At 24.2% G+C, this 14,911-nt stretch overlaps 3 protein-coding genes across 5 annotated transcripts in view; 1 reads left to right on the top strand and 2 right to left on the bottom strand.

Annotated features, from left to right (window-relative positions):
- Nucleotide 1: 1 nt before the first annotated feature.
- Nucleotides 2-907, bottom strand: LOC122497597. The gene is made up of 3 exons (XM_043604823.1): nucleotides 672-907; nucleotides 267-453; nucleotides 2-182 (listed from the first exon to the last, which is right to left on the bottom strand). The coding sequence occupies exons 1-3, from the start codon at nucleotides 756-758 to the stop codon at nucleotides 97-99; spliced, it is 360 nt and encodes a 119-aa protein (XP_043460758.1). The 5' UTR covers nucleotides 759-907; the 3' UTR covers nucleotides 2-96.
- A 141-nt stretch (nucleotides 908-1,048) lies between these two features.
- On the top strand, nucleotides 1,049-12,027 carry LOC122497596 (FYVE, RhoGEF and PH domain-containing protein 4-like). Of its 3 annotated transcripts, none has more exons than XM_043604822.1 (7): nucleotides 1,049-1,720; nucleotides 3,883-4,353; nucleotides 4,844-5,559; nucleotides 7,465-7,670; nucleotides 8,543-8,908; nucleotides 9,031-9,467; nucleotides 11,440-12,027. In XM_043604822.1, exons 2-7 carry the CDS (start codon nucleotides 3,977-3,979, stop codon nucleotides 11,555-11,557), a joined length of 2,220 nt encoding a protein of 739 aa, XP_043460757.1. In that variant the 5' UTR covers nucleotides 1,049-1,720; nucleotides 3,883-3,976; the 3' UTR covers nucleotides 11,558-12,027. The 3 variants fall into 3 exon arrangements, with proteins under 3 accessions (XP_043460757.1, XP_043460755.1, XP_043460754.1); XM_043604820.1 differs by having other exon boundaries at nucleotides 3,862-4,353; XM_043604819.1 differs by having other exon boundaries at nucleotides 3,828-4,353.
- Nucleotides 11,559-14,911, bottom strand: part of LOC122497594 (phospholipid-transporting ATPase ABCA1-like) — a 17,627-nt gene continuing 14,274 nt past the window's right edge. The window contains exons 19-25 of the mRNA XM_043604817.1: nucleotides 14,539-14,769; nucleotides 14,169-14,441; nucleotides 13,717-14,000; nucleotides 13,424-13,571; nucleotides 13,034-13,244; nucleotides 12,564-12,777; nucleotides 11,559-12,384 (exon numbers count right to left, since the gene is read on the bottom strand). Of these exons, the coding sequence (XP_043460752.1) occupies nucleotides 12,202-12,384; nucleotides 12,564-12,777; nucleotides 13,034-13,244; nucleotides 13,424-13,571; nucleotides 13,717-14,000; nucleotides 14,169-14,441; nucleotides 14,539-14,769 (1,544 nt within the window). The 3' untranslated portion in view covers nucleotides 11,559-12,201. The remainder of the gene's footprint in view (nucleotides 12,385-12,563; nucleotides 12,778-13,033; nucleotides 13,245-13,423; nucleotides 13,572-13,716; nucleotides 14,001-14,168; nucleotides 14,442-14,538; nucleotides 14,770-14,911) is intronic.

Raw genomic sequence — 14,911 nt, 5'->3', positions numbered from 1 at the left:
CTTTTACTTTAACACTTTTTTTATTATAAAATAATTTATCGATTTACATTACAATCACGTGAGGCATTTAAAAGAAAATAATTTTTTTCTATAAATTTAAAACGATGGACCGTCACCTGTTGACCATTTTTTATCACCAAGTAAATTTCCAACTAGTAACATTTCATTGTAGTTTTCATTCGCTATTAGAGAAGAAGAAAAATAATAATAGTAAATAATTTGGAATAAATTTCTTAATTCATTTCGTAAACAAATCTTATACTCACCAACATTTAAATTGTCTTCAGTCGGAAAGACAAAGAAAGCGGTACACAATACTGTTGTCTTTGACTGTACAGTTCCATGAACTTCTAAATAACAATCAGAATTTCCATCAAATGGTTCTGATAATGATACATTAACTTTGACATCGTCCAATGTGACAAGTTCAAAGGATTTACCATTCGGGCTTAACTGAAAATAGATTTTAAATGAACAGACAAAAGAGGTTATAGATAAAATTTTATTTCGCTTCAGTATAAAATTCAAACAAATTAATTAATTTAATTGAAATTATTTCTGGAGTTTTTAATAATTACGTTTATGTAGATTTTTTTATTAATATAATTTGAAGGATTAATTTTTGTGAATGAAATTCACCAAGGACTGTAAACAAAAACAGTTCTACTTACCATTCCAAGTTTACCCATAAGAATCACTTCCTCGTTAACATTTTGAGATAAATCTTGACCCCGGATTCGTTTCACGAGTTTAAGCATTTTTGTTTTTTGTATCTGATTTACTAATCAAACTAAAATAAACTCAATTAATTCCTTTAACTACAATAAACAATGTCGGAAGTCGGAATAAATGACAATTACCGCGTTTTTTGGAAGCCGAAAATAACAGGGTTGGGTATGTAAAATAGATGTCGAGTTTCTTAAGGGGAGTTTACAATATTGTCCAGTTTTTTTAAAGCAATCAAATTTTGTATTGCAACTTAAAGTCGAGTTCATACATTTCCCACTTTGATCGCATGCGCACGCACCAAGAGTTAGGTTATGTTTTTAAACTGTCAACTGTCAAAGCTGTCAGTTCTCTCTGTGTTAACTTGCACACATTGGGAGATTGGGGAAAATAAAAAGTATAAAACACTCGTAAAGTGTATTATAGGAGGGGCAAAAGAATACTCTCGTGTATATATTATGATTCAACCACACGCGATGTAACGTCGCATCGACGGAGAAATCAACAGATCAATTTAATCAACTTGAGTGTATTGAAGATAACGAGGCAAAAATCTACTTGTCGTGAAACGTTATTTTATTCATTCAAGGGCGTTCGTTGAGTGAAAAGTGTTTTTTTTTTAAAGCCATTAATGACAAGGCGGGAGTTTCGTGATCCTGAAATATTTTTTTACTAATGCGCCGGATATATTTAAACTTTTAGGAGTAAAATTTTTCTCTATATTAATAGATTCAGAGCCCATCTCACAATCATTATTATATGTACGTGTTTTATCAAAATTCGTTCATTGTTTTCTCTTGTTATCTTACAATGAGCTAACAATGAGTAATTTTTACTTCTTTCAACGAGGATTCAAATGAACTTGATTGTAATCATCTCATTTGTTTGAATTTATAATTTGTATGTGAAATACTTAACTTACTGTCAATTATGTCAACGAGATTGAATATTAATCTCTCGTCGTCCAGGTGCTCTAGTGAAAACGGCGCACAAGGTAATTGTATAATCATTTATCAACTTGGTCACATTGAATCAATTTTATTATCATTTGTCATTTTATCAAGAATGTAACATTTCCTTAGAACTTAATATCTACTTGTAACTTTAAATTTAATCTGCTTAACTATTTTTAATTTGTTGTATATTTTTTGTAAATTTGTAATTGATTAAAAATAAATTTACAAATAAAATTAAAATAATTTCAGGGTTGCTACAGGTCAGGGAAATCAAGGAAAAGTCAGAGATTTTTATTAAAAGTACTGGAAAAAATTAAATGTTTAGAATTTATAAGAAAATTCTGAATAACTTAATTCTATTGAAGAACTGCCATAAAGTTATTACTTATAAATCATTTAATAAAGTATTTTTTTGAAAAATTTTAATTTCAATTCTGTTGAAATTAGTTTTAATTTTCAAAATTTTAACGCAATTCTTTGAAAGAATTCAACTATCTTTTAATAAATATTGAAATTCTCTCCAGAAATTCAATTATTTTCAAAAAGTTTTCTTAATTCAATGATATTCAATATTCTACTATTTTAATAAAATTTCCTAAAAGAATTAAATTATTATACAAAAATTTGATAATATTCTACACGAACATTCAATTATTTTCCAAAATAATAAAAATTTCACAGAAATTCAATTATTAAAATAGAATTGGCATAAATTTTTTCGAAAAAATCAAATATTTTAAAATTTGGCATTAAATTCTTTGCATTAATTCGATTATTTTTATAAATTTTCAAATTATTTCCAGGGATATAATTATTTTCATAAATAATAAAATCATTCGGAGGAAGACAATTCATTGGGAAATTTCAATTATTTTCAAAAAATTTTCTTGATTCAATAATTTCTATATAATCTATTATTTTTATAAAATTTCTCAAAAGAATTCAATCATTTAAAAACAATTTTGACAAAGTTCTACACGAATAATCAATTATTTTTTAAAATAATAAAAATTTCACAGGAATTCAATTATTATAAATAGAATTTGCATAAATTTTTTTTTTTTAAATCAATTGTTTCAAACTTTTCTATAAAATTCTTCGCAATGATTCAATTATTTCCATAAATAATAATACTCATTGCAGAATTTCAATTATTTTTAATACAATTTTAATCAAATTCCTTGAAAAATGTAATTATTCTTTAAAATTTTATTAAAATTCGTCGAAAGAATTCAATTATTTAAAAATTTGTTGATAAAATTCTTTATGAAAATTCAGTTTTGTGAAAGATTCAATTATTCAATAAATTATTTATTTTTGTATATAAATAATTGAATTCTCGTAGAATTTTCTAATAAAAATTGATTTAAAATTTAATTTCAGTGAAATTTTTAGATAATAATTGAATTTTGGAGAAGTTACTAATAATTGCAATTTTTAGAAATAATTGAATTTTGTAAAGGTTTCAAATTAAAATCTTTGAAAATCTGAATTTTTTCATACTTTCAGTTAAAAATTCTATATGGAACTCATTTTTTTCAATAAACTTAAATCGAAATTTTTTCAAATATTATTTCAAGTTTTTATTTTCTATTGTATATTTAATTGAAGAATTTGCGAATAATTGAAATTTCATATGAAACTGAATTGTAAACAAATGGATTTAAAAATTCTCAAAAAACTTTGTCAAAAATATTTTGGTTAAAAATTCGAGAAAATGATAACTGAATTAAAATGACGAATATAATTTCGAAAAATTTAGAGTAACAATATTCTTGTAAGTAATTGAATTGCAAAAGGTTTGAATTAGAAATTTTGAGAATCTTAGTTCCCATGAAAAAATAATATTAAATATTTATTTAAAAATGAAGTTATTGGTGTTTTTGAATAATTTTACAATTAAGGAAATTCATAAATAAATGTAATAGAACATTTTTAGAGTGAATCGCAGAATATTCTTTAGTGTCAGAGAAAAAGTCAAAATTTTTTCTGGAAATCAGGGAAAAACAAAACTAAATTTTTGTGGCAACCCTGAATTTGATATTTATATACTTTATTTTATTGACTTAAGAAAATTCGGATTGGTAATTAAAATTGAAATTAATATTCTTTAAATATAGAATTTTAATCAATGTATTCATTTAGCGGTGTGATGGATAAAAAGTCTGATAATTGACAGTTATTAACACGTCGATCTTAGGATGCTGCGAGGTCAGTTGAGAGACATATCATCCTGGATGGTTCGTGTGTCCGGAGCCATTCGTCGGAGCTTATAAAACGGACACTTAATAAAAATGTTTAGTTCAAAAATAAGCGGTTCCACGAGTAAATTCTACACTGATTTATATGACAATGAAGAAACTTCTCAGTCGGAGGATAATAAATCGACAACAACGAAAAATTCTCATCTACAAGAACAAAACAGTGGAGCTAGCGATGATGTCAATTCACAAGATTCAGATTCAATCAACAGTGTTGCAAATGAACAAAATTCTCCAAAACATTCTTCCTACAATCGAATGTCACGACTACAAAGTTGTCCCAGATTTCAATCGTTTCTTGTCACAACTTCAAATTCTTCAATATGTACGGAAATTCGCTCGGAAAAAATCTCTACCGAATCTTCCTTTGTTAAAGTCTCACACAGCGTTTTGGAATACAGTAGCAGCAGGTAATATCTTTTTCTTTTCTCATTTCAATTTCATTCAATTTGAATTTATTTAGAAATGTATTTTTTCCTGTATTAAAAATAATCTTTTGTTCTGTTTTTATACTTCAATCCGAAAAGATTTTGTAATTCTCGTTTAGTTCGCTTTTTATGTTGATGGAAAATATTATGATCGTCTTGAGAGGAGTTGCCAAGTCTCTATAAAACGTTATCAAAGAATAAAATTCAAAGGTTTAAGGATGTGGCTAAAAATAGTTTTCAAAGAACTGAGCATCTGGCACGTTTTTATCTAGTTTACATACAATCCATCAAATGTGTTCATAAAATCATACTCTCGAAAGAAACTCCTGAAATTAAAATTGTATCAATTTTTTATTCGCGAATTTTAAATTCTCTCCTCTGAAAACAGAATCAAGAGACAATTAATAGAAAAGAAAAATTTCCAAAAAAAATATCATTAATATATATTTCTAATTGCAAAAATTTTTTTTAGATACAAGGCAGCAGAGAGGAGTTCACATCAGTTTATACTCGAGGATTACGCGGTGAGCGAGTCAGAGAGTGAAGAAGAATCGGACGAGAATCGTTCAACGGAAATCACAACAATTATTAATAATCAGCCTAATGATTTGGCAAATGAAAAATTATTGTCAACAACAAAACAGGAGCATTGTGATTCAAAGAAAAAGAAGGCACATCAAGTTGCTGAGGAATTACTCGCGACAGAAAAGAAATATGTGAATATTTTACATTTAATTGATCAAGTATTTCAATTTCGTGTTGATCAAGAAAATCGTGCACATCCAATGTTTCCAATTGAAACGGTACAACATATGTTTTCAAATATTAAATCAATTTATAAATTTCACAATGATTTTTTATTACCACAACTCGAGGAGAGAATGAAATTATGGGAGACGAATTCACGTATTGGTGATATTATGAAGAATTTTGCGCCATTCTTAAAAATGTATACGGAATATGTGAAAAATTTTGATTACGCAATGAATCTTATTAATAATTTACAAGGGAAAGTGCCACGTTTTGCGGCAATTATCAATGAAATACAAAAACTTGAGGAGTGCGGAAGATTAACATTGTCACATCATATGCTCAGTCCTATTCAACGATTGCCGAGATATGAATTACTTATTAAGGATTATTTGAAGAATCTTACCAAGGATAATCCCGATTATGAAGATACGAAAAGTGAGAATCTTTTACATTTTTTTCATTGCTCTAAAATTTTTAACATTCAAATAAACGAAATTTTTTTGTTTAAATATTTTTAAGAAATTTCTGTATCAACTATGAAAAGTAAAGTAAATTATGAGGCACATTTTCATGTGCTTCGATTTTTAAAAATCTAATTGTTACTTAAAAAACAATCGCTCAAAAGTAAACATGAATTTAAAGCCAAAATAAAATAAATCGTCACAATATTTTTTCGTTTTAGTTTTTAAAAACGTTGCGGACATCAGCCACAGTAAATTAATTTTAAATGATGTTCTATTTAAAAAATTTTGTTTCACTTTTGTTCTAATAAGTTCAAATTTTTACTAATTCAGATTTATTATTTACTTACTTAGAGAATAAGTTTTGCAGAGATATTTTTGCAAAAAAAATTTATAAATTCTATTATTTTCCAAAATTTTGCGTTAATGAATGTGATCTTTTTTTATTTTTAAAGATGACATTTTTGTTTTAAAAAAAATATCCTAATTTGATTAACTTTTATAATTTCTAATCCCAAATAATTTGATTCTCGCATTAAATTTTTTAAAAATTTTTAAAAAAATTCAATTGTTTAGATGAATTTTATTAAAAACTTTTGATAATAAATTCTTTCAATGAATTTAATTAAAATTGTAATGAAATTTTTAACTCTTCTAAAGAATTTTATCAAAATTTTTGAAAATAGGTAATTAAATACTTTCAAGGAATTTTATTAACGGTTTAAAAAACAAATGAATTTCTTCGAGAAATTTTATTAAAATAGTATTCAAAATAACTGAATTCCTTCGAAAAATTTTATTAGAATTTTTGAAAATAATTTAATTGTTTCAAAGATAAATTCTTTCGAGGAATTCAGTTAAAATTGTATTGAAAATAATTGAATTCTTATAAAGAATTGTATCAAAACTTTTGAGAATAATTTGAATTTTTTCGACGAATTTTATAAAAATTTGGAAATAATTGAATTCTTGAGAAGACTTTTATGATTTTTTTTTAATATAATTGAATTCAATTATATTTTTAAAAAAATCATAAAATTGAATTGAATTATATTTTAAAAAAATCATAAAATTCTTCTCAAGAATTCAATTATTTTCAATATATTTTCAATGAATTTTATTAATTTTATTAATATATTTTAGAAAATAATAAATACCTAATACTAATTAATTTGTTCATAAATGAATTTTTTTAAATTTTGAATATGAAATCATTCAAAGATTGAGGTTGATTTTTGAAATTTTTATAATAGAATTCAAATTGAAAAAGGAGAAAAAATTTAAGAACAAAAACTACAAATTTTCAACAACATTTTTTCCCTCTAATTGTTTTACATTTTAATTTATATTATTTTCAAAAATTAATCAACAAATTTGTTTATTTTCAGTAATGAATTCATTTTTTTATTAATAAATTCAAAATTTAAGAATATTCTTATTAACATATTTTGATATTTATTTCATTTGGAAAACAATTAAAAGTATTCTTTAAGTAGTTGAATTCCAGTAAATTAGGATAAACTAATTTGTCGAGGAAGTGAACTTTTCTTTTAAAATTTGATTACACAATATTGTTTTTTTATATAATAAAAAACTTAATTTTTAACTAAATGTTCAATTAGAATATTTTTCATTTAACTTCAGTAATTTAAAAAATTATTGGAGCACAAAAAAATATTTCTTTCATTTTAAGATAAAAAATTTAGGATAATAAACCAATAAGTAATTTTATTTTTGAATAAGCAGAAATTTATTTATTATTTTGAATTTTTAAAATTTAATTTTAATTGAATGAAAATTTAAATCTCTTATTATTATTCTATCATAATTCATTATAATTTAATTTCTTTCTATATTTTTTATCTCTTCTTTATTACAGAGGCTTTGGAATTGGTATCAACGGCAGCGAATCACACGAATGAAGCTATGAAGAAAATTGATAAATTCAAAAAACTTTTGGAGATCCAGGAGAGCATTTATGATTCTACTGATTTAGTTAGTGCGACACGTGAACTCGTTAAAGAAGGAAGGATCGTTAAAATATCTGCTCGAAGTGGTGATCATCAAGAAAGGCATTTATTTCTAGTGAGTTACAATTTTTTTTCTTATCAATTACAAATTATTGCTAGTAATTTGCTAATTTCCATTATAAATTACAAAATTAAATTCTTCCTTTAAAAATTATTTCGAGATTTGTAATTTTTGAAATTTAGAAGTTTCTTTTCTATAAAATTACGAAAATTAGTTTTATTTAATATATAAAAATAATTTTGAGGAGCACTTTGAGTAATTAATTTGTAATTGTAATTATTTTCACATGCATTTAGAATTTTTGAAATTTGCAAATTTTTCCAAAAAAAATTGTAATTTTGTAATCTGTAGTTGCAATTCTTGTAATTCGCATATTTTCCTTCTGAAATAGGTACAAAATTAAATTCCTCATTGAAAATTATTTTTAAAATTTGCAATTTTTTCCCCTTGAATTAAAAAAATTTAATTCTTTATTCATAAAACAAAAATTTCTAAATTTGCAATTTACAAAATACATAAATTTTTTTCCCTCATAAAATTAGGAAAATTAGAAAAAAGGTGAAAACAATTTGCAAACAATTTCAACGATTTCATACCTAAATCTTTTCTTTGGTTTCTTTTTACAATTTTTCCTTTAAATTATGAAAGTAAAATTTTCCACTAAAAATGTAATTTCTAATAGTAGACAAAGTAAATAATTCTATTATTCAATTATTTTCAAGTATAATAAATTTTTCTGATCAATTTTTTTATATAGTAAAAATTAAAGAAAAATTTTTCTAATATTTATTTATTTCTTATTTTTATTATTTATTATATTTTTTCCTTCTCTTTTTAATCCAGAAAAATTATTTTTCTTCAGTTCTTTTTTTAAAATTTTAATTAAATTAATTTTTAATTTTCTTCTGTTTCTATTTTTCCTGCAGTTCAGTGATATACTTTTGCTGTGCTCATTGAGACTGATTCCTGGACCAATTTATCGTTTGAGAGCAAAATTTCTCGTAGAAAATCTTGAAATAATTGAAGGCGATAATTTGGAAACTGCTAATACATTTTATATAAGAGATGATAATAAAAACGTCGAATTATATACTCATTCTGCGGCGGATAAGGCCGCATGGCTTGATGCACTATTCGAGACAATGCACGAGATTATGAGACGAAAGGCGAGTTTAAAAACTGGTGAAGAGAAAAATAATTTAGTTAAAACTGACGATGTTAATAGATGCATGGTTTGCGAAACTTTATTCTCCGTTATGAAACGAAGACATAATTGCAGATCGTGTGGAATTGTAAGTGATACGAAAAAATATTTATTATTACAATTTTTATTATTATTAGAAACGTTGTTTCGTTTTTAAATGAATTTTAGAATACTGTTTTTCTTTTTCGTGACAAATGATTTGCTTTTCAGATTGTCTGCAGTAAATGCTCAAACCAAAAATTATTATTCGAGGACAATAAGCATATGAGAGTGTGTAGATTATGTTATGCAGCGTTAACGCAACCATTAACGAAATCACCCACTTCGCCTGTTCCAAGTTTACTTCAAGTATCAGCAAGTGCACCATCGGTTTTTTCCGGTTATTTATTACTCAAAACACAAGCAAGTAAACATTGGACGAGAAGATGGTTTTCGCTTCATACGGATTTTGTACTCTATACATTTAAATCGGATTCGGAAAATATGGCAATGACTGCAACACCCCTGCCCGGTTTCATAGTTATCGAGGGAAAAGAATTGCCCGACGAGGATCCATTAAATTCAAAAGATCGAATCAGAGCTTTTAAGATTCATCACTCGCGAAAGGGTTATTATCTTCAAGCATCGTCGCAGGAAAACAAAGAAAAGTGAGTATCAATAAAATAATTAATGGAAGAAAAAAATAACATTTTTCAAAATTCAATTGAATTTTATATTTATTATTATGCAAATTACTACACCATTTTTTTATTTTTAAATATTAATTTCAATTTATGAATAATTTCAGATTCAAAAATAACAAATTTAGTTACCTTATTTTTATTATTCATTATTTTCATAAATAATAAATTTGTTCACAGGAATTCAATTATTGAAACTACAATTTTAATATAAAATAATTCTTTGCTAGAATTAAATTATTTTTATAAATAATAAAATTCTTCAATAAAATTAAATTATTTTCAATACAATTTTAATAAGGTTTCACAAAAGAATTCAATTATTTTGAGAAATTTGGATAAAATTCTTCGCACAATTTTAATTGTTCTCAATACAAATTTTGAATTAAATTATTTTCTACCCAATTTTTATTAAAAATTTTAAATAAAATTGTAATGTCTATTATTTTTTAAAATATTGATAAATTATTTGCAATACAATTTTTATTAAATTCCTCGAAAGAATTAAATTATTTTACTCTTATTTTCAATATAATTTTGATTAAATTCTTGGAAAGAATTTAATTATTTTCATAAATGAAAGAATTCAATAGTTACAATTTTAATAAAATTTTTCGAAAGGATTCAATTATTTTTAAAAATTGTACTAAAATTTTTCTAATGAATTAAATTATTCTCAAAAATGTTGATAAAATTCTTTATATTAAATATTCAAATTATTTGAATACAATCTTAATTAAATTCTTCAAATAAATTTAATTATTTTCAAATATTTCGATTAAATTCTTTTCAGAAATTCAATTATTTTAAGAAATTCCTATGCAAAATTTGAATTATTTCATATTCAGGGTGGGCCACATGTCAGTAAAGTCAGTAAAGTCAAGAAAATGTCAGGGAAAAAAATATTTTGTCAGTTAAGTCAGGGAAATGTCAGGAAAATGTCAGGAAAAATTTTTTTGTCAGGGCAATTAAAGAAATTAAGACGGTCATGCAATACATTTTTTGCTCTAAAGAAAAAAAATTTTGTCAGTTTTTGTTGTTTTTGTTGTTATGTCAGTAAAATGTCAGGGAAATTGATAAAGTCAATCTTGTGGCCACCCTGATATTTAAAATTAATAAAAGTTACAAAATTAGCATAAAAAATTAATTAATTTTTTAATTTAAAAAAAAATTATCACCAAAAAATTAAGAAAGAAAAAACAAGATTTTTAAAAACAAAATTTTTTAATTAACTGAAATTTATTAGAAATCAATTAAAATAAGTTACAAATTTTTAAAATAAACATGTTTGTTAATAATTGCAACTAAACATTTGATTATTGAATTTCATTAAAACTTTAGGAAATAAATTCTTCTCAGAATCTTATTACAATTTTTTTTAAATACAAGAATTCATTCAAAGAATTTTGTTAAGAAAATAATTGAATTCTTTCGATAAATTCTTTAACTTTTAGAAAATAATGTAATTTTGTTATAATTTTTTAATTAAAAATGTTCATTATAATTGAATTTTACAAAGATTTTTTTTTAATTTTCAAAATAATCATGTATATTAATAATTATAATTTTACATTTTATTATTGAAATTGTATTAAAATGTTTTGAAAATAATTGAATTCTTCTTAGAATTTTATTACAATTTTTCAAACTAACTGAACTCTTTCGACATATTTTTTGTAAAAATTGTACTGAAAATACTTCAATTCATGCGAAGAAATTTATTATTTATAAAAATGATTAAATTCTTATAAATCATTTGATCAAAACTTTTGAGAATAATTGAATTTTTTAGAAAATTTTATTACAATTTAAGTTAATATTTAAAATAAAAAATTTTGTAATTTGCATAATAACAACAAATTGAACAGTGCGTTTCGCGCGCAATAATAATATAATAATCGAATTATCTTATTAATTATTTGATAAATTATTATCGCAGATGGGTGCACGTATTAAAATTAGCCACGAAGGCTGAGCTACCTCAAGATAATGATGAAAAGTCAAAGAATAGTGAAAACGCACAGGATCATCAGGAAAATTCGCAAGAATACAGTTAAATCACTCTAGTATAAATGTATTTATTATTATATAGTTAAAACAAATCATATACATATCGTCCTCGATCTAAGAAACTGTATTGTTAAAAACTTAAGTTTTACATAGACTATATATTATTATATATGTAGGAATTTTTTTTGGCGATATTATAAAAGAAAATGAAGCATGAAATTTTTTGCATGTCCTTTTATACTCGTATATTATATTAAAAATTATATTAAAGTAAAAAAACAAATTATATATATAAAAAAAACATTTTCCATGTATTATATGGAAATTAATTAATTGCTGCACTTCGTACAAAAAAAGAAGAGTTGGAGTGAATTTTTTTCAAGACATGCGTCTTTTTAATATGTTTAATGATTATCGCCAAAAACTTTCTGTGATTGAGTCAATTGTGACTATCGCTGTCTAAGCGCTTGTTGTTTTTGTAATATTGTGTTAAAAATATATTTAAATTTATATCTTATTCAAATTTTTACATTTAATATCCTTGATCCATTATTTATTATTAACATTTTTAATAATTAATTTTATTAATTATTACTCTTATTAGGTGTTATCATAAAATTTTTTTCAAAATAAGTTTTCGAAGGTATAAAGATAATCAGTTATTCTTAATGGAAAATATTCTCAATCTCATTTAAATTTCAACTTTTATCGGTTTTTCATGTGATCGAGCACACTGTAAAAATAATTGCTCCAGAGTGCCAGACGTAATTGTATAATCTACTATACAATTGTACTTTTCTTTTAAATTTTGCATGACGCTGTACATTTTTCTCCATTTTATGCTTGAATTTCTCACGTGGTAAGTAATGCAAGTCTGTAAAAAATGTTAATTAGAAAAGCTATTAATTATGACTAATATATTATAATTATAAATTTTGAAAAGATTTTGAAAAAAAATTACTGAAGAAAATAAAAATGTTCCACATTAATTTAATTATATAATTGCATTTTAAATATTAGAAAACGTAATGAATGATCTTTTTTAATACTTACCATGTGTTCATCACAAAGATCACATATTATAGACTTTTCAATAAGGTTTTTGATGCTTCGTACATTTTCCTCGGTTCTTTCAGGATTTAGTTTAACATTTATGTTGAAGCCTGCTTCAAACTTGTGTTTCAGTTGTTGAGTCGCTCCAATTGCTATTATAGATCCATTTATCATTATAGCTAAACGATTGCAAAGAGCTTCACACTCCTCCATACTACAGGAAATAATAAATTCAATGTTAAATATTAAAAGATCGATAAATTTAAATTTTTTGTGAAACTCAAAAATTTACAATTTAACAGCGCTTTGAATTTGAAAATTAATTTTTTAGTAAAATTGTAATATACTATTTTTTTAATATTTAAAAATAATTAAATTAAAAGATAAATTTGATTTATTCCCGTATTATTTTTAAATTAAAAATACCTTTAAATAAAAAATAGTAAATTTTATGAAAATTCTTTTTTTACCTATGGGATGTAAAAATGAAGGACTGTCCTCCTGATTGGCAGGATTTAATCACGTGCCACATGTATCTTCGCGCTGCAGGATCAACTCCAGTTGTTGGTTCATCCATTAAAACGAGATTAGGATTTCCAATTAAAGCAATTGCGATACTTAATCGACGCTTATTTCCACCGCTATAAGTTCCGCTTGGTTGATTTGCGCAAAGATTCAATTCTGAAAAATTTCACATCACATTTTATTCTCAAGTAATTTGTTTAGAAAATAATTGTAATAATTAAATACTTCTTTTTTGATTTTAAGAAAATTGATTAATTGTGCAAGAAAAATAATTAAAGTAGTAATATAACTTTCATTAAACTTAATTTGTTGAAGAGTAATTAAAAAATATTTACTCAATCTTTTTATCCATTTGTCAACTTCACTTTTTACTTGATCTCTTGGTACGCCTCGAAGTAATGCAAATAATTCTAGATGATCTTCAGAATTCAACGATTCAAGTAGAGCAGAATTTTGTGGACAGTATCCCATTTGTTCCAAATACTAGAAATGACAAAAATTATACGATTAAATAATTTTTAGAATGAAGAAAATTCGATTTTTCAAGTGAATTTAGAGTTTGAATTTAAAGGGAACACTTTTTTTTTGCAATTTAAAAAAGAAAAGATTTAATTAATTTTTCTTGTACCTCTTCTCTGTTTTTGGAAATTTCTTTTCCATTCAAATACATAATACCAGTATTAGGAAACTCTTCTCCAGTGAGTAATCGAAATGCTGTACTTTTTCCTGCGCCATTAACACCCAATAATCCAAAACATTCTTTCTTCTTCACACTGAAACTAATTTCCTTCACCGCAGCAAGACTTCCATAGTATTTACTCAATTCATAGGCCAAATAAATTGAATTATTACTTTTGTTATCATTTAAAAACTGATTATATTTGAACGATCTTTGAATTTCTGAGGGGTTATCTGTAAATTAAATTATATAATTTAATATTATAATCTATAATAATATAATTTTAATTTTCTTTTATAATTAATATTCTGTTAAGAATTTTTCTTTCTAATTATTGATTAAAATTAAAATTGTAAATATTTATACATTTACTGAATTATTTCTAAGAAAAAAATACTTACCTTGCTTTTTGAATTTGTTGATCTCAGAAGCGACAAAAATCTTCTCCGCTTTTACTTGATCGTCTACTCTCTGAGTTGCTCCAGTTGGGACTATGTTTTTGATCTTTATAAATAATCTTGGAATTAATTTTTTTTCCAATATTCCAATAATTGTGAAATATATGAACGGAGTCAGGCACAAATATAATATACTTTTTTCTAAGCTATCAGAGACTTTGGAATTGTTGAAATAGTCGAAATATTTTTCACACTGTCCTCCCGAACAATTGAGATCTAATAAAAATTCAGTAACATAAAAAAATGATAGAATTTAGGAAATAAGAAAGAATAGAATTCAATACGAAAAGGAATTAAAAATTTATAATCATACCACAACAATCGTTTCTTCTAGAAGTTGAACAAATGTGATATAAATAAAATTCAGGCATTCTTCGACAGTCGGCATTTCTAGTTGCAATTTCAAAGAATGAATATACTCCATAAAAGAAGCTTAGTGATGGCATAATCATGAAAAACTTTTTCTCAATTGCTCTTTGCTCTAAAGCTAACTTGTAACTTGTATTTCCCCTTAAAGTTTTAAAAACGATCCATTCTAAAGCAACTGAAAAATTATTAATTTTCTATTTAATTCTCCGAAAGTCGCACTTTTTCTATTCATCATTTTTTAATTTATATATATTTATATATTTATTTACTCTCCCTGCAATATCAGGGTTCGAGGATCCATATACATTGTTCTTATA

The sequence above is a fragment of the Leptopilina heterotoma genome, unplaced genomic scaffold, assembly GCF_015476425.1.
Source record: "Leptopilina heterotoma isolate Lh14 unplaced genomic scaffold, ASM1547642v1 Lhet_134, whole genome shotgun sequence".
NCBI lineage: Eukaryota > Metazoa > Arthropoda > Insecta > Hymenoptera > Figitidae > Leptopilina > Leptopilina heterotoma.
Note: the sequence above shows the minus strand (reverse complement) of the source record. Positions and strands in the feature narration are given on the sequence as shown.

Bases quoted from the DNA above. Each gene is read 5' to 3' on its own strand.
- LOC122497597 (XM_043604823.1), bottom strand. From the start codon at position 758: ATGCTTAAACTCGTGAAACGAATCCGGGGTCAAGATTTATCTCAAAAT. The intron at 454-671 runs GTAAGTAGAACT...ATCTATTTTCAG, and splicing joins TTATGGGTAAACTTGGAATG to TTAAGCCCGAATGGTAAATC. The intron at 183-266 runs GTGAGTATAAGA...CTTCTCTAATAG, and splicing joins TGAAGACAATTTAAATGTTG to CGAATGAAAACTACAATGAA.
- LOC122497596 (XM_043604822.1), top strand. From the start codon at position 3,977: ATGTTTAGTTCAAAAATAAGCGGTTCCACGAGTAAATTCTACACTGAT. The intron at 8,909-9,030 runs GTAAGTGATACG...TTTGCTTTTCAG, and splicing joins ATTGCAGATCGTGTGGAATT to ATTGTCTGCAGTAAATGCTC. The intron at 9,468-11,439 runs GTGAGTATCAAT...TTATTATCGCAG, and splicing joins TCGCAGGAAAACAAAGAAAA to ATGGGTGCACGTATTAAAAT.